Here is an 18,361-nt window from a genome sequence, read left to right on the forward strand (position 1 = left end):
CTATAACTGCTTGGGCTGTCATCCTGCTATCACTTTGTACTACTTTCATTTTCTTTCCTTTCATTTTGGCACTTTCCATGCTGGGGCTGTGCTGCACTGTTGCTTTGGTGAGTTTTTCTCTACAATCTGTTACTTGGCACTCTGCACCAGTGATACTCCTCTAGTTATAAGTAAGCAGCAAGTGTAGGAGATTTACATAGGGCCATTTCTCATCTGCCTTTAAGAACACATTTTACACAACACTGTTCAGAGGACTATCTCTCCCTTAACTTAAGTATGCAGTTCGTAAGCAGCAAACTTTATTTTATTGATTGCTAAAATTAGGTTAAAAAAGATATATTTGCTTAAATGACTCCTAGTTACCTTGGTTCCCCCCACCAGTCTCTTCCTGGCCACATGTCAACATACAGGAAATGATGGGAAATGGCTACTCGCCAAATACTATGTCGTTGCCACAGATTTGTAGGAACAGGCTGTGACGTTCTTTCCAGAAGTTCCCAAACTTTCACCATTAATTTGTATTAAAACCTGTTTTCCCTGTCCAACGATCGCCATGATTTGCCAGTTTAAGAGCAACCATGAAATTTAATTGCCCATTGTGAGTGCAAAAAAAAGTGGTGTTATAAAAATGACCGACCGTGATTGGTAGCCTACTCTCTGAACCCTGCTTGTAGCAAAATGTAGATTTCTATAGGAATTGCGGACTCCCTGCTGGCAGCAAGGCTCATCCTAATTCTAGTGCCTGCCATTATATTTGTCACTACTGTTAGCAATGTTGGGTGGTTTGACGCATCATGGCGCGTAATGGTATCTTAAACCACATGTTTGTAAATTGGACTAAGTTCACACCATGTTGTTACATCCTGTTGTAATTTACTGCTTTTCACTCATATTTCCATTACCTTTTGAAAGGGGATACAAATATGTTGTGAACCTAGCCTTAAAGGGAATCTGTCAGCATGTCTTGGATATTTAATTTGAGAACAGCATATTGTAGGCATTGAGACCCTGATTCCTGTGATGTAACTTGTTAGGCTGTGTGCTATAGTTTCAATACATTCTGGGTCTTATCAGCAGGAGATCATCACTACAGGACTAGGTCTTGCATGCTTGCCAGTTCAGATAATGTGTAACCGTGCTCCCACCGCTGATCGGTGACTCGCTCACAGTGCCATAGAAAGCTGCCAATCTGTGGTGTAGGTGGGGTTATACCCAGTTCAGCAATTTGAACACTCATACATCTACCAGTGAGGCAACAAGGATTCTAGTAAAGCTGCACCAAGCAGTCCAGTAAATGAATCCTCACTGGGATCAGACTCTCTGCCCCTAGATCATGCTGCTATCCGATTTCATAGCGAAAATCTGCTGACAGATTCACGTGTAGTCCATATCCTGTTTCTATATGGAAGAAAATTTGCAATAAAAGTGTAAGTTCTATTCTTAAACCTTAATCATTTCAGTTGGGTAACCTATAGACTAATTTACATGGCTATTAAACATTTATTTTTCATCTGGTTTTTAGTTTCTAACCTTTGTCTTTTTTTCCATGTCAGTATTTGATGGTTTAGGTGATCTTCTTATTCCCACAATGACCCCCTCATCTCAGCCAACATCTTCTGTCACATCAGCAAGCAATGCCAGTGGCGCTGGCAAAGGTCTTGGCAGTGACCTCGATTCTTCTCTTGCAAGTTTAGTAGGCAGTAAGTGCTAGAATACTTATGCTCCTCTTACTTTCTATGTGTATTTATATGTGTAGGTTTGGTGGGAGTCTCGCAGAACCACTACTACCCTCCGGCCAGTGTTATGACCATGACCCTGACCCTGTTGCACCCAACCTTGGCTTTCCTACCAAGATCACCGTGAAACAGTCAGTGCTCGTTACAAGATCCAGCTGGCCTCTGAAAATCCTGTTATCACTCATTTCCTTCCATATTTTCCTCTTTTCTACCATATTTTAGTTTTTCCTCTTCCTTCTTGTTTGTTGTAGAGCAGTTTATAACCATGAATGTACAATGCTCTATAGAGAACTGTGTTATAAGTATCATGATGGAAGTAATGTTGCTTTCAGGTTTAAGTTATTCATTTTTTACATTTTAGATCTTGGGATTTCTGGAACCACTGTTAAAAAGTAAGTTGCTGCCAACCTATCAGCCTAAAACTATTTAGACCTTAGGTGGTGGTTGGTGACATTTTACATTCTAGAAATAAGTAATGCAACTGGGACTCAGGAAATGTAAACACTTACTACTACAGTGTATGGGGAAAAGTCATGACTAGTGTTGAGCGATACCGTCCGATACTTGAAAGTATCGGTATCGGAAAGTATCGGCCGATACCGGCAAAGTATCGGATCCAATCCGATACCGATACCCGATACCAATACAAGTCAATGGGACTCAAGTATCGGACGGTATTCCTGATGGTTCCCAGGGTCTGAAGGAGAGGAAACTCTCCTTCAGGCCCTGGGAACCATATAAATGTGTAAAAGAAAGAATTAAAATAAAAAATATCGCTATACTCACCTGTCCGACGCAGCCTGGACCTCAGCGAAGGAACCGGCAGCGTTGTTTGTTTAAAATTCGCGCTTTTACTTGGTTACGTGAATTCCCGGCTTGTGATTGGTCAGGGCGGCCATGTTGCCGGGACGCGGACCAATCACAGCAAGCCGTGACGAAATTACGTCACGGCTTGCTGTGATTGGTCCGCGTCCCGGCAACATGGCCGCCATTAAGCAATCACAAGCCGTGACGTCACGGGAGGCTGGACTTGCGCACTTTTTAAAAAACGCGCGTGTCCAGCCTCCAGTGACGTCACGGCTTGTGATTGGTTAATGGCGTCCATGTTGCCGGGACGCGGACCAATCACAGCAAGCCGTGACGTAATTTCGTCACGGCTTGCTGTGATTGGTCCGCGTCCCGGCAACATGGCCGCCCTGACCAATCACAAGCCGGGACGTCACTGGAGGCTGGACACGCGCGTTTTTTAAAAAGTGCGCAAGTCCAGCCTCCCGTGACGTCACGGCTTGTGATTGGTTAATGGCGGCCATGTTGCCGGGACGCGGACCAATCACAGCAAGCCGTGACGTAATTTCGTCACGGCTTGCTGTGATTGGTCCGCGTCCCGGCAACATGGCCGCCCTGACCAATCACAAGCCGGGAATTCACGTAACCAAGTAAAAGCGCGAATTTTAAACAAACAACGCTGCCGGTTCCTTCGCTGAGGTCCAGGCTGCGTCGGACAGGTGAGTATAGCGATATTTTTTATTTTAATTCTTTCTTTTACACATTTTTACATTAATGTTGTTTCGATACCGATACCCGATATCACAAAAATATCGGATCTCGGTATCGGAAATTCCGATACAGCAAGTATCGGCCGATACCCGATACTTGCAGCATCGGAATGCTCAACACTAGTCATGACCTAAAACTGCAGCGAAGCAAAAAGACTCGCAGGATCCTTGGTCAGTGGCCACGTTCATTATTCACGGGACCCTAGTCCAGCTAACCCTTCGGACCTTCCCTCCTACCTGCGTGCAGCTCTGGCACCTCTTCTGATTAGTAGTCCGAGTACAAAATCATGCCTGTGTTATACCTCATCGATGATAATTAGAAGAGGTGCTAGGGTGTCGGTAGGTAGGAAGAGGTTTGCAGGGCTCTGGTCCGGCGGCCGTGGACTGCCATGTGGCCTCTGAACCAGATTCCTATTAATCTTTTAGCTCTCAACTGTACCGAAAATGCTTATCCCAGCTAAAATCTAGAAGATCTAGTTGCAGTGTTCAGCACAGAACTTGTTTTTCAAGTCGATGAGCAAGCTGTGAAGTTTTACTTACCATAGTTCTGTGTTAGGCCGGCGTCACACTCAGCGTAAGACAATACGGTCCGTATTTTACGGCCGTAATACGGAGAAATGTTCCCAAAATAGTGATCCGTAGGCAGGGTGTGTCAGCGTATTTTGCGCATGGCATCCTCCGTATGTAATCCGTATGGCATCCGTACTGCGAGATTTTCGCGCAGGCTTGCAAAACCGACATCTAATGGATTTATGTGCTCAAATGTTCGGGAAAACATATATACAGTATATATATATATATATATATGTCATTGAAACACATATATATATATTCTGTATTTAGATTTCATTCAGCGCGATATCTGTGAACAGTCGGTAATTCAATTGCCGGCTTTTCATTTCTCCTGCACAAACCCGACAGGATATGAGACATGGTTTTCATACAGTAAACCATCTCATATCCCCTTTTTTTTTGCATATTCCACACTACTAATGTTAGTAGTGTGTATGTGCAAAATTTCAGCGCTGTAGCTGCTGAAATAAAGGGTTAAATGGCGGAAAAAATTGGCGTGGGCTCCCGCGCAATTTTCTCCGCCAGAATGGTAAAGCCAGTGACTGACGGCAGATATTAATAGCCAGGAGAGGGTCCATGGTTATTGGCCCCCCCGTGGCTAAAAACATCTGCCCCCAGCCACCCCAGAAAAGGCACATCTGGAAGATGCGCCTATTCTGGCACTTGGCCACTCTCTTCCCACTCCCTGTAGCGGTGGGATATGGGGTAATGAAGGGTTAATGCCACCTTGCTATTGGAAGGTGACATTAAGCCAGATTAATAATGGAGAGGCGTCAATTATGACACCTATCCATTATTAATCCAATTGTAGGAAAGGGTTAAAAAACACACACACACATGATTTAAAAGTATTTTAATGAAATAAACACAGCGGTTGTTGTAATAATTTATTGTTCTCTCAATCCATCAGGAACACCCTCGCTTGGAAAAATAATAAACGCACAAGATGCATACCTTCTGGTGAACCGTCTCGTCCCACGAAGTAATCCATCTGAAGGGGTTAACTAATATTACAGGCAGAGCTGCGATAAACCACTCGCTCGTACCTGTAATCCCCGGGTGCTGAAAGGAAAGCAGAGTGATCTATACTTTGAGTCGCGGTGAGGCGCCCTCTGGTGGATGTTCTCATGAACTGCAGCCTGGGAACTTTTTCCCACGCTCCAGGTCATATGAGGACATCCACCAGGGGGCGCATCACCGCGACTGAAGGAAATGTAGGTCAATGACCTACATTTCATTCATTCGCCGGGGATTACAGGCACGGAGCACAGCTGCATTAGCAGGGCTCCTGCCTGTAATATTAGTTAACCCCTTCAGATGGATTACTTCGTGGGACGAGACGGTTCACCAGAAGGTATGTATCTTGTGCGTTTATTATTTTTCCAAGCGAGGGTGTTCCTGATGGATTGAGAGAACAATAAATTATTACAACAACCGCTGTGTTTATTGCATTAAAATACTTTTAAATCGTGTGTGTGTGTTTTTTAACCCTTTCCTACAATTGGATTAATAATGGATAGGTGACATAATTGACGCCTCTCCATTATTAATCTGGCTTAATGTCACCTTCCAATAGCAAGGTGGCATTAACCCTTCATTACCCCATATCCCACCGCTACAGGGAGTGGGAAGAGAGTGGCCAAGTGCCAGAATAGGCGCATCTTCCAGATGTGCCTTTTCTGGGGTGGCTGGGGGCAGATGTTTTTAGCCACGGGGGGGGCCAATAACCATGGACCCTCTCCTGGCTATTAATATCTGCCCTCAGTCACTGGCTTTACCATTCTGGCGGAGAAAATTGCGCGGGAGCCCACGCCAATTTTTTCCGCCATTTAACCCTTTATTTCAGCAGCTACAGCGCTGAAATTTTGCACATACACACTACTAACATTAGTAGTGTGGAATATGCCAAAAAAAAGGGGATATGAGATGGTTTACTGTATGTAAACCATGTCTCATATCCTGTCGGGTTTGCGCAGGAGAAATGAAAAGCCGGCAATTGAATTACCGACTTTTCACTAACACCGCTGCGTATTTCTCGCAAGTCACACTGCAGGTCCGTGTGGAATCCGTATTTTTCTCGCCCCCATAGACTTTCATTGGCAAATTTTTTGCGCAGTACGCTGACAAACGCAGCATGCTGCGATTTTGTACGGCCGTAGAAAGCCGTATAATACTGAACCGTAATATACGGCTAATAGGAGCAGCCCCATTGAGAATAATTGTGCCGTTTATTTTGCGAGTTTTACGGACGTAATTTCTGCGCTCTTACGTCCGTAAAACTCGCCAGTGTGACGCCGGCCTTACTGTGAGAGAGATGGGGAGAAACTGCAGTTGACATATATCAACAAAAGAGGATATGTGCTCTTTGGTTGTGCCATCTAGTATGTAATAGGGTGCGTGCTTTTTTTAATTTGTATGTGCACACTTCAGGTATTTGCTGCAGACATATCTGCATCAAAAAACATGGCTCCTGGCAGGAAAAAAATCCTGCATAAAAACAAGTGTTTGATTCGTTTTTTCCCATTTATTAGCAAAAACACAATTGATATTCTTCAGATGCTGCTGAAACTCGTTCAATTCTGCATGGAAAAAATGAGCAGCATGTCATGAGATTTCAGAAATCTCATTCACTTTGCTTGGACGGTAAAATGCTTTTCTTTTTTTTTTTTTTTTTTTTTTTTTCTTTAGGCCAGATTATGCATCTAAGGCCGGGGTCACACTTGCGAGTGCAATGCGAGAAACTCGTGCGAGTCTCTCGCCTCAATACCCGGCATGGCCGCCGGCACTCGGGCATAGAAATACATGCAGCCGCACGCTCCAGTCCTGAGTGCTGGCGGCCGTGCTGGGTATTGCGGCGAGAAACTCGCATTGCACTCGCAAGTGTGACCCTGGCCTAAGGCTATGTTCGTGGCAAACATAATAACAAATAGCCAAAATGGTTTTTTTTTACTAATGCTTTTTGTGTAAAAAAAAAAAGTTTTAGTAAAACATTGCTTGACTATACCTGTAATTGTAAGTGCTTAGTAGCATATTAAAATGTTATACCAGCTTCTTAGTTTTAGAAAATTCATTTTATGGGGGTACAATGGGGTCCAGTTTTCTTTTGTTGATGCCAAAAGTTGGAGCTGTGTCCGGGGGAGAGGTTATTAAAGGTATATAAAAAAGGATGGCACTAACTAAATGTCTAGCCCTGCTGATATTTACGTGGCAGGCTGGTGGTCACAACATACCCTCACACTTCAGTGAGAAGAGCAGATTGTCCATACATTTCTCACACTGAGCTTGCTCGAACGTGTACGTGTTATTTCCTAGTGTGTTGCTGCCTGTTTATAATTGGTCAGTGTCATACAGGGGGAAGAAGTACACACCCGTATTGAAATCTCTCTGGCAATGCCATTTGTCTAAAACAAAAAACTGTTTAGGTGGTAAATACATTAATATCTTCGCAACGGAAAGGCAAAATGATAAAAACAAGTTTTTAACGGTTTATTTAAATGTATACATGCCATGCAGAAATGTAGACTTATAATTTTACTGTAGAGCATAGCTTATTGTTTCACAATGTAATTGTGTAGGGGAGACCTTCAGTGGAATGCAGGCGAGAAGAAGCTGACAGGAGGTGCTAACTGGCAACCAAAGGTAGCTCCGGCCACATGGGCATCCGGTGGTCCTTCACCTGCTTCTATGGTAATGTTCTACTGATATCATTTATATCATAAGTGGTGCATTTTTAGGAGAACTATCAGAATGTCCATATTAAATATTAAAATCAAATAGTAAAACAAAAAGGAAGACAAAAAGCGCAAGTGGTATAAAATATTATAGGTACACTTACCTGATGGGGTTGTGGCAGTCACAACTCCTATAGAAGCATGTAAGGGCTGCTGCAGGACCACCAAGGAGATATGTTCCAATAACTGAGGAATAGCCTGGTTCAGAGTCTGCACTGCCCAAGGTTCTTTTATCACGACCAAACCACAATAAGATATAACTCAAAAAGTGCAGGACTGTAAAGACTATGTATTCAAAAAGAGGCGCAGCAACGAATATTTATGGTCATATGATATCACATCATTGTAGCAGATACCAAGATTGCAAGAAGAAAAAATAACATGTATTATGTATGTACTTCTGACAGTTGTATACATAAATCTGTCACGAGTACATACGTTTTATTTTCTCAGTTATATATTTTTATTCGGCCTGCAATCTTTGTATCTGCTACAATGACGTGGCATCATATGACCGCAAAGATTCGTTGCTGTGGGCCTTTTTTTTTTTTCTTTTTTTTTTTTTAAATACATCGTCTATATATTTCTGCACTTTTTGAGCTGTATCTTATTGCGGTTTGGTCCTGATGAAGAGATTTGAAAACCTTAAAGACTCGTTGACAAAATAAACCGCATTCATTCTTCACCTTCATGTGTGATCGTATATTTGAACCTTGGGCAGCACAGACTCTGAACCACCATATTCCTCATTTATTATAATTTTAAATATTTATTCTGAAGTATCGATCCAACAATATAACTTTACTCTTATCCCCCCCCAAAAAAAATAAAACCAGGGTTTGACATGAATGTGAACATTTGCTGATCATTAGAGAATAGAGTTGATGCAAATCAATTTGCAGGACCTGCTTCAGCTGCCATGTCAATAATCTGTGATTACATTGAGAACCGCCATCTACCTGATGGCATTCCTGACTCCACTTTTGATTGGCCAGCCTGGATCAACGTCATTTTTATAGCATGACAAACACATGTTGTGCCAGTACAGATAATCAAAAGAAGAGTTCTGGATGCCATTGGGTTTTTACGTATAGTGGCATGTAAAAGTTTGGGCATTCCTTACATTTTAAAAATTACAGAAAGGGAAAATGCAAAAGCTTGGGCACCCATGGAGATTTGTGTGTTTAGACAATTTTGACCATGGTTTCAGACCTTAATTAGCCTGTTAGGGTTATGACTTGTTCGCTATCATTGTTGGGAAAGGCTAGGTGATGAAAATTTCCCAGCTTTTTAAAAGCCCAGCCTCCTGTAACCTTGTGCCAAAAAACAGCAGCCATGTATTCTTCTAAGCAGCTGCCTAGCATTGTGAAAATGAAAATGGTGGAGGCCCACAAAGCAGGAGAAGGCTATACGAAGATAGAAATGCGTTTTCAAGTTGCCCTTTCCTCAGTTCGAAAGCGTAATTTAGAAATCGCTGTTAACAGGAACAGTGGAGGTCACGATGAGGTCTGGAAGACCAAGCAAAACTTCAGTGAGGGCTGCTTGTAAGATTGCTAGAGGGGCAAATCGGAACCCCCGCTTGACTGCAAAAGGCCTTCAGAAACATTTCGCAAACTCTGCAGTTGTGGTATATTGTGCTGCTGTTCAGAGACATCTGCACAAATATGGTCTTCATGTAAGAGTTATCAGAAGAAGGCCTTTCCTGTGTCCTCACCATAAAATTCAGCGTCAGAAGTATGCAAAAGAACATCTAAACAAGCCAGATGATTTTTTTAAACAAGTCCTGTGGACCGATGAGGTTAAAATAGAACTCTTTGGCTGCAATGATGAAAAGTATGTGTGGAGAAGGGGTACAGAATTTCAGGAAAAAACATCTCCATTAAACATGTGGTTGGAGGGATTGTGTTGCAGCCAATGGCAGGGGGGACACTTAACAGGTAGAGAGAAGAATGGATTCAATGAAATTTCAACAAATTCTTGATGCAAACATAGCATCATCTGTAAAAAAAAGCTGAAGTTGAAAAGAGGATGGCTGCTACATATTGATAATGATCCTAAACACCTCACCATCCACAATAGACTACCTCAAAGGGCGCAAGCTGAAGGCTATCACTTCGCCACTGACATTTTGAGCAAATTCTGAACATTTCCAACAAAACGAACGTGGGAACATGTTTTAGAAGTGTTGAAATATGAAACTGAAATACAATACTGATATATATATATATATATATATATATATATATATATATATATATATATATATATATATATATATCTAATATATAAAGCTGAATGTGTGTGTGTGTGTATGTATGTATGTATGTATGTATGTCCGGGATTGGCATCTGAACCGTAGCAGCTACAGCCACAAAATTTTGCACAGTCACACGTCTGGACCCCGAGAGCGTCATAGGCTATGTTGTGAGGTGAAATTTTAACCCCGCGCTTTCCAATTCACCAAACAATTTTGCCCCTATCTACATAATGGGGAAAAAGTGAAAGGAAAAGTGTTGGAGGCGTCGCAGCTACAGGCACAAAATTTTGCACAGTCACACGTCTGGACCCTGAGAGCGTCAAAGCTATATTGTGAGGTGAAATTTTAACCCCGCGCTTTCCAAGTCACCAAACAATTTTGCCCCTATCTACATAATGGGGAAAAAATGAAAGGAAAAGTGTTGGAGGCAAATTAACAGCTGCCAGATGTGAACAAGGGGGACTTAAAGAATGACAGCGATGGCACCAAAGAGTATATACTGTACAGTTGCTAAGGTGGGGCCCCAACATGGGATAATCACACCACCACGGGGATATGAACACACACACAAAATGCGCCACACACTACCACGTGCTCGAACACATATACCACCCTCAGCGCACATTTCACCACACATACACCAACCTCGCCACATAAAAGTAGAAACACAAAAGTCGCCGCTCAAAACTCGCCACGCGCAAAACTCTCCACATGCAAAACTCGCCACACGTGCAAAACTCGCCACACGCAAAACTTGCACACGCAGAAAAATTGCCACACGCAGAAAAATTGCCACATGCACAAAAGTTGCAACACATGCAAAAGTTGCCTCACACAAAACTTGCACATACTCAAAAGGCACCACACATAAAACTCGCCACGCGCAAAACTCGCCATGCGCAAAACTTGCTGCACACAACTTGCTACACTAACCTGTCACATGCAACTCGACACACAAAAAGTTGCTACACGCATGTCGCCACACAAAACTCATCTCACAAAAGTCCCTACATGCATGTCGCCACACGCAACTCAACACACACAACTTGACACACGAAACTCGCCCTAAAACACACACAAGTCTGGTATCCTTCAAAAATAAAAATCTGATTAATAAGCAGACAAACTACAAGAGCAACAAATGTACCATATAGGAATCCGGCAGCTGTCAGTCACATGACCAGTCTATTATGTGTATGTGTGAGCTAATATATACTGCCAGGGGGTGGGCTTACTGTTGGCTGGGGATTTATCAGGCTGCCATTTTAGCTTACAAATACTGAGGTAAAAATACTGACCAAATAACGTGTGAACGAGGGCTAATACAGGAGGAGATGGCATACAGCTATATACTATATACAGGAGATGACACACAGGTATATACTATTTACAGGGGAGATGACACACAGGTATATACTATATACAGGAGGAGATGACACACAGATATATACTATATACAGGAGAGATGACACACAGGTATATACTATATAGAGGAGGAGATGACATACAGGTACATACTACATACAGGAGGAGATGACATACAGGTATATACTATATATATACAGGAGGAGATGACACACAGGTATATACTATATACAGGAGCAGATTACCTACAGGTATATAGTATATACAGGAGGAGATGACACAGGTATATGCTATGTATAGGAGGAGATGACATACAGGTATATACTATATACAGGAGATGACACACAGATATATACTATATATAGGTGAGATGACACACAGGTATATACTATATACAGGAGATTACATACAGGTATATCTAATATATAAAGCTGAATGTGTGTATGTATGTATGTGTGTATGTCCGGGATTGGCATCTGTACCGTCGCAGCTACAGCCACAAAATTTTGCACAGTCACACGTCTGGACCCCGAGAGCGTCATAGGCTATGTTGTGAGGTGAAATTTTAACCCCGCGCGTTCCAATTCACCAAACAATTTTGCTCCTATCTACATAATGGGGAAAAAGTGAAGGGAAAAGTGTTGGAGGAAAATTGACAGCTGCCAGATGTGAACAATGAGGACTTAAAGAATGAGAGCGATGGCGACAAAGAGTATATACCGTACAGTTGCTAAGGTGGGGCCCCGACATGGGATACTCACCACACACGGGGATATGAACACAAACACAAAATGCGCCACACACTACCACGTGCTTGAACACATATACCACCCTCAGCACACATTTCACCACACACACACACCAACCTCGCCACATAAAAGTCGAAACACAAAAGTCACCACTCAAAACTCGCTACATGCAAAACTCGCCATATGCAAAACTAGGCTCACGCAAAACTCGCCACACGTGCAAAACTCACCTCATGGAAAACTCACCTCATGCAAAACTTGCACACACAGAAAAATTGCCACATGTACAAAAGTTGCACCACATGCAAAAGTTGCCTCACACAAAACTTGCACATACTCAAAATGCACCACACATAAAACTCGCCACGCGCAAAACTCGCCATGCACAAATCTTGCTGCACACAACTTGCTACACTAACCTGTCACATGCAACTCAACACACAAAATGTTGCTACACGCATGTCGCCACACAAAACTCATCTCACAAAAGTCGCTACATGCATGTCGCCACACGCAACTCAACACACACAACTTGACACATAAAACTCGCCCTAAAACACACACAAGTCTGGTATTGTCCTTCAAAAATAAAAATCTGATTAATAAGCAAACTACAAGAGCAACAAATGTACCATATAGGAAATACGGCAGCTGTCAGTCACATGACCTGTCTATTATGTGTATGTGTGAGCTAATATATACTGCCAGGGGGGAGGGCTTCCTGTTGGCTGGGGATTTATCAGGCTGCCAATAGCAACCAATCACAGCTCAGCTTCTATTTTGCTACAGTTAATTAACCTGAGCTCTGATTGGTTAATATAGGCAACAAAGACATTCTCAGTATAACAAAGCTAATATATGTTGTGAAATGCTTCTATTTGCTTAGTTTTTGCCTTTTAATAATTACATTTCTATCTATTTGTTTTGTGGTTTTTGTGTGCAGAATAAATTTTTGTTAACACATTCTATTTTGCTAACAGCAGTCATTAACCCGGGCGAAGCCGGGTAGTACAGCTAGTATATATATATATTTATATATTTTTTTTTTTTAAATTTCATTTAGCAAGGATCTACTCCCCCAGGCAGTGCGGGGGCCCAGGCCGCAAGTCCTGCTCAAGGTGCACAGCCAGCAGCAGGATTTGGTCTGGTAAGTATTTTCACATGAGACACAATAAATACTTCGAAAGTCAACTTTAGATAACACCTTTTTGAATTAAATATATCCTTGGCCATTACAGGTATGTTGATATTATTGTTACTGTATACCTTTACATCAACTAAACATGTCACGCTAATTATATAGAAACGACATTTGGTGAGCTGTATTAATGCTGCCACCATGTACGTGGTATACCAGTATGTTTATCATTTTGATGCTCATGCTGTGGAAGAAGCTGATTTAAGTTTATGACAATGTCAGGGTGTACTTTTTTTTTTTTTTTTTTAATGAAAATAATATAAGTTGCGCTTTGGCATAAGGCCACTCCTATGTATTATGATGCTTTTGATATTTGAAAAAAAAAATAACACAGGGGCTTTGGAAAGAAATTTTATGGTATTGTTACATTGGGGCTGACTGTGAACCTAAATGCCAAATTGTTTGCGTATTTGTGTACTGAAGCATATACTGCTGGGAAAAAACCCGTGAGTCTCTTAATAGAATAACTGTGGAATGCAGATAGTATGTGTTCTAGTAAAATGTATGAGGCTAATTCGCATATTGTTTTACCCTTCTATCTGTGACTCCACCGGTGCTTACAAAAGAAAAAGAAGGAGCAGCATCCATTCCAGGTGAAGGATATTCACAAAAGTCTTTATTCTGCCATCACAAAGATACAACATTTCGGCCAAAATGGCCTTTGTCAAGTATACAGTGAATCAAATATGGCCCCCTTAAATAGTGTGGAGCCTATGCGGGCTAAGAAGCGCTTAAACTATCGTCAGCCAATCCACACATACCTAGCTGGCTGACGATAGTTTAAGCGCTTCTTTTTAAACAGCCTGCGATTGGATAGCGGGTTTGTTTATAATATTAATGACCGGGGATTGGTGGCAACAGTACCATGGCAACTGAATAGCAACGTTATGATTGGGGCAATTATGTGGTTATGTTATTGACATGTTCCCTTTTCTGCATTTTTAAACAGACTATTTATATGATGTATATGTGATTGAGTGTCACTTCAATTATATTGCACGTTTGTTTTGATATGAGCACGTATTGTGTTGTTTTTAACATGTTTAATAAAGGCCGCCCCTTGGTGGTGATTGGTGCCCGCATAGGCTCCACACTATTTAAGGTGGCCATATTTGATTCACTGTATACTTGACAAAGGCCATTTTGGCCGAAACGTTGTATCTTTGTGATGGCAGAATAAAGACTTTTGTGAATATCCTTCACCTGGAATGGATGCTGCTCCTTCTTTTTCTTTTGTGAGTATTGGTCCAATTGGATCCTTGGACTTTGGAGCGTGCAGCCTATATCTGTGTGCTGTTGGTTACCTTTCTTCTATCCACCGGTGCTTACATCTAAAGCCCTTAAAAATGAGATTTGGTGACTGGGCAATAGATTAGAATTGCTGACTGAGTTACTGTGACCTTCGTCAGACATAATTTTTGGCCATACCTCCTATTGAGGTGTGCTCCAAGACATGGTTGACTGAGTTTGGAACCCGAGTAGGCGGATACAGACGGACATAATGTCCAACAGAGCACACAGTGACTTCATCAGTACGGTCAATGGCCCTGTCAGCGCATATGCCTGAATCCTGTTTTTAAGGATTCGGGCATATCCAACATTCGTTGAGTATTGCTAACCTAAAAAACATTAATGCGTTCTTACTTTTTTTTTTTTTTTCCCCATAACCCAGCCTGCCTCTGGGACAGGGGTACCAATAATGCCCCAACAGCCAATGATGTATGGCCAACCTATAAGGCCGTCATTTGGTGGAGCGTCTGCATCTGGTGCCCCGGTAAGATTATCTCCTTAGAACTTTGATGAACTTTGATGAGATACTGTACGTTTACATGCTTGTTTGGTTTTTTTTTATTACAGCTATCCCCAAGTTTGACTCCTGCTTCACAAAGCCCCAAAAAGCCACCCTCAAAGGATCCATTAGCAGATCTCAACATCAAGGATTTCTTGTAAATGTGTAAGGTAATAACGTAATTCCTTCAAACTTTCTTGTCTTTTCTTGTGCCGCCATCATGTGGCACAAGGCTCAGCAAGCTTTGGGGCACTCCAGATGTTGAGACGACAACTGACAATTAGTGTGTGTGTTAATAGAAGTGTAGTGTGTGTGTGTGTGTGTGTGTGTGTGTGTGTTTGTAGATGTATGCAATTCTATAGTCTAATCGGCCCTCACTGGGATTATCAAAGGAAGTAGAAAAAAAAGCTGGTGGATAGTGTTACCAAGGAACGATAGGGAATTTTTAATTAAAGAATTAGTCGCTGTAAAATTTAAATAGAGGACAAAAGTTAGGGTGACATGAATATTCACTTTTCTGTCCCAAGGAGGAGGGTCACTTTAAGTTTGGTGGGTAGGACCAACCATCTGACAAGGTAGCACTTGCCAATCCCTCTGCTGTTGCCACTGCCCACAAGCATGGAGCAGCAGTTCCTCTTAGCAATGGGGACCAGAACCTACAGTAGCTGTGCAACGGAAGCATCACGGTGATTGACCCCTGTACATGTATATTAGTGGGCGTTAGGTTTAGTAGATGTATTCAAGTCCTAGACAACGTTAATTTGTGTATTTTTCTTCCAGATTCTGTTTTGTGACCTGAATATGTGAGTCTGGAGCCTGTGAAGAACAGATTGCTGCTCAGAGTTTTCTAAGTGAGCCACCAGTACCAAACCCAGTGCTTAGATTTCTCTCTTCTGAAACGCGTAGCACAGCTGTGAAAGTTATCATTAGGATTCTGTATTACCCTAGCAGTAACCCGCCACTATATATCATATTTTGTTCATTTTTGTGTTTTTGGGTTTCCAGTGTTTTCCATGAGTGGGTGTAATTTCCCCAATGCCTTCTAGTGCTTTTCCTGCCCCTGCCTGATGGGGGCAGAACACGCAGCTGTTGTGTGCTGAGCAGTCTGGACAGATGTGTCTGTGTTTTTTGAACGTTTCAATGTATATAATGTTTGGACATCCCCTGTTTTCTTCTATCAAATATGAAATCTTGTGTGACCACAGCAGAAAACGCTCCAATACAACCCGTTGTTTGTGTGTGAGAACTACCCACAGGACTATTAATTGTGGAAAAGGAAACTGTTTTTGTGGTACTTTATATGTTTAAAGTTATTTATAAGTTAATTGAATATGAAAGGAAATCCGTCCTCCAATTATATAGTTATGCAATCCTATACAGACAGATCATATCAGAAATGCATCATATGACTTTTTGTTGATTTTTAAATATTATATATTTTAATTATATTTTTCAGTCTTTGCATCCAAACTAGTTTATTGGTCTATTTTTCAAAATGAATCAACGTATTTCTTCACTGTAGCTGCAGCAAGGCTACTAGGTTTTGTGGAGCATTACAAAAAACATATTTATTATTTTTTTAACCTTTAATTTTATTGTACTTAAATTTTTTTTTCTTAGCACTTTTTCCTCTGAGTTGACTGTGAGTAGTTTTGTACCACTTGTGACCGAATGTGAATCAGCAAGGTCCACCCCCCTTGTACATATTGTGCGCGTTTCATTTTTCGTTCACACACTCATCCCGTTGTGTGCTGACAGCTTTGGCTTAAGGTTTTGGTGAACACAAATGAGGTCACTGTTGATCAGTGTTACAAGTGGCTTGGCAGCTGTTTGTAGAAGTATATTGGATAGGAACGACGTTCACCTGTTGTAAGTCTTTCAATTCAATTATTTATTCGATGGTCGTATCTGAATTTACTGTGGGGATAACATACACTCTAAATGGGGATCAAGTATTTAAAATCAATTTCAAAATGGCTTTCCTTTGTATCATGGTTTAAAGACCCAGTGCATGTATGCCCTGTGAGATGCAATAAACACCTTGAACAGAAGCAAATGCAAACTGCTGGTTGAGTCTATCTTTATTTACTTATGGTAACTAAAAAACTTTATTTTGTGTTTTTATTGACCACACATTATGACATATAATTTTTTTTCTCTACTTGTATATTTTATATCTTACTGGTATAACCTAGGGTCATACAGAGCTCAAAATCTACTTTCTTTAAGCCCTTAAAATCTCCGTAAGCCCTTAATTCTCCATCACTGATCTATCCATCATGATGGAGGTCAAGATGTGTGGAGCGGGCTCAGGAGCTGAGCCTGCTTCATATGGGGCTGATGTTGGATAAATTAAATGGCAAATATCTGTCTTGAGTTTTTGACGCTGCATAATTCACCCTGTGCCAAAAACTCAGTGTCTAACAGTTAGTGGATGGGATTTAAAGAAATGTATTGCCCACTCTGCTTTTTTTTTATGCAGTATAAATTGATTTGCGGTGCCTATTTTAAATCTGCAAGATGACGTTTTCTCTTCCTGGTATGCTGAATCTTGTGTGCGGAAATGCACTAAAAACACATGTTCCACACATAACAATATCAATAAAGCTTTGTTAAAAGTCAAATACCAAGTATTAAAAATCAAGTAGTTTTGTTTAAAACATGACACCAAAAAGAAGAGAAAAACTGCAGCATCAAAAACACAATAAAAATGCATGTAAAAACCACACTTAAATGCCACCATCGGACGCTTCTGCATTTATCAGCTAATTTTGGTTTCTTGCTCTTTAGTGTGGTTGCAAGTGGTCATGTGCACCGGCTGTCTTCAACTCACCGCAACACGATTGCGTACATGTTTAAGGTCAATGTCGCTACCGCTTGGTACTCCTATGGAGGATTTTCACTATATACTGTAATACTTTTGTATTGCATTATATAGTGTAAGTGATGATTGTCCTTGAAAGAATTAAAACTGAGTAGATTTGCGTGTGTGTGTGTGTGTATACATACAATACAGAGCAAAAGTTTGGACACCTTCTGATTTAAAGATTTTTCTGTATTTTCATGAGAATGCCAAGAGTGTGCAAAGCAGTCATCAGAGCAAAAGGTGGCTACTGTGAAGAACCTAGAATATAGGACATATTTTCAGTTGTTTCACACTTTTTTGTTAAGTATATAATTCCACATGTGTTAATTCATAGTTTTGATGCCTTCAGTGTGAATGTACAATTTTCAGTCATGAAAACACAGAAAAATCTTTAACTGGGAAGGTGTGTCCAAACTTTTGCTCTGTACTGTGTGTGTGTGTGTGTGTGTGTGTGTGTGTATATCTATCTATATAATCGTCTAAGGGGTACTTCCGTCTGTTTGTCTGTAATGGAAATCAGCAACAGGCTTAGTCCGGCCGC

General features: G+C 41.3%; 1 protein-coding gene across 4 annotated transcripts in view; it reads left to right on the forward strand.

The window, feature by feature from the left end:
* Positions 1–17,016, forward strand: part of SNAP91 (synaptosome associated protein 91) — a 200,708-nt gene extending 183,692 nt beyond the window's left edge. For 3 of the 4 annotated variants that reach the window (XR_013221812.1, XR_013221813.1, XR_013221814.1), the window contains 7 exons: positions 1,554–1,700; positions 2,098–2,128; positions 7,441–7,552; positions 13,031–13,114; positions 14,838–14,939; positions 15,023–15,124; positions 15,735–17,016. Coding sequence is in view for 1 of the 4 variants with exons in the window: in XM_077289805.1 (XP_077145920.1) it covers positions 1,554–1,700; positions 2,098–2,128; positions 7,441–7,552; positions 13,031–13,114; positions 14,838–14,939; positions 15,023–15,115 (569 nt within the window). In the remaining 3 variants the exon portion in view is untranslated. The remainder of the gene's footprint in view (positions 1–1,553; positions 1,701–2,097; positions 2,129–7,440; positions 7,553–13,030; positions 13,115–14,837; positions 14,940–15,022; positions 15,125–15,734) is intronic. The other variant, XM_077289805.1, reaches the window with a different exon arrangement.
* Positions 17,017–18,361: the final 1,345 nt, after the last annotated feature.

Source organism: Ranitomeya variabilis, chromosome 2 (genome assembly GCF_051348905.1).
Source record: "Ranitomeya variabilis isolate aRanVar5 chromosome 2, aRanVar5.hap1, whole genome shotgun sequence".
NCBI classification, from domain to species: Eukaryota; Metazoa; Chordata; class Amphibia; order Anura; family Dendrobatidae; genus Ranitomeya; species Ranitomeya variabilis.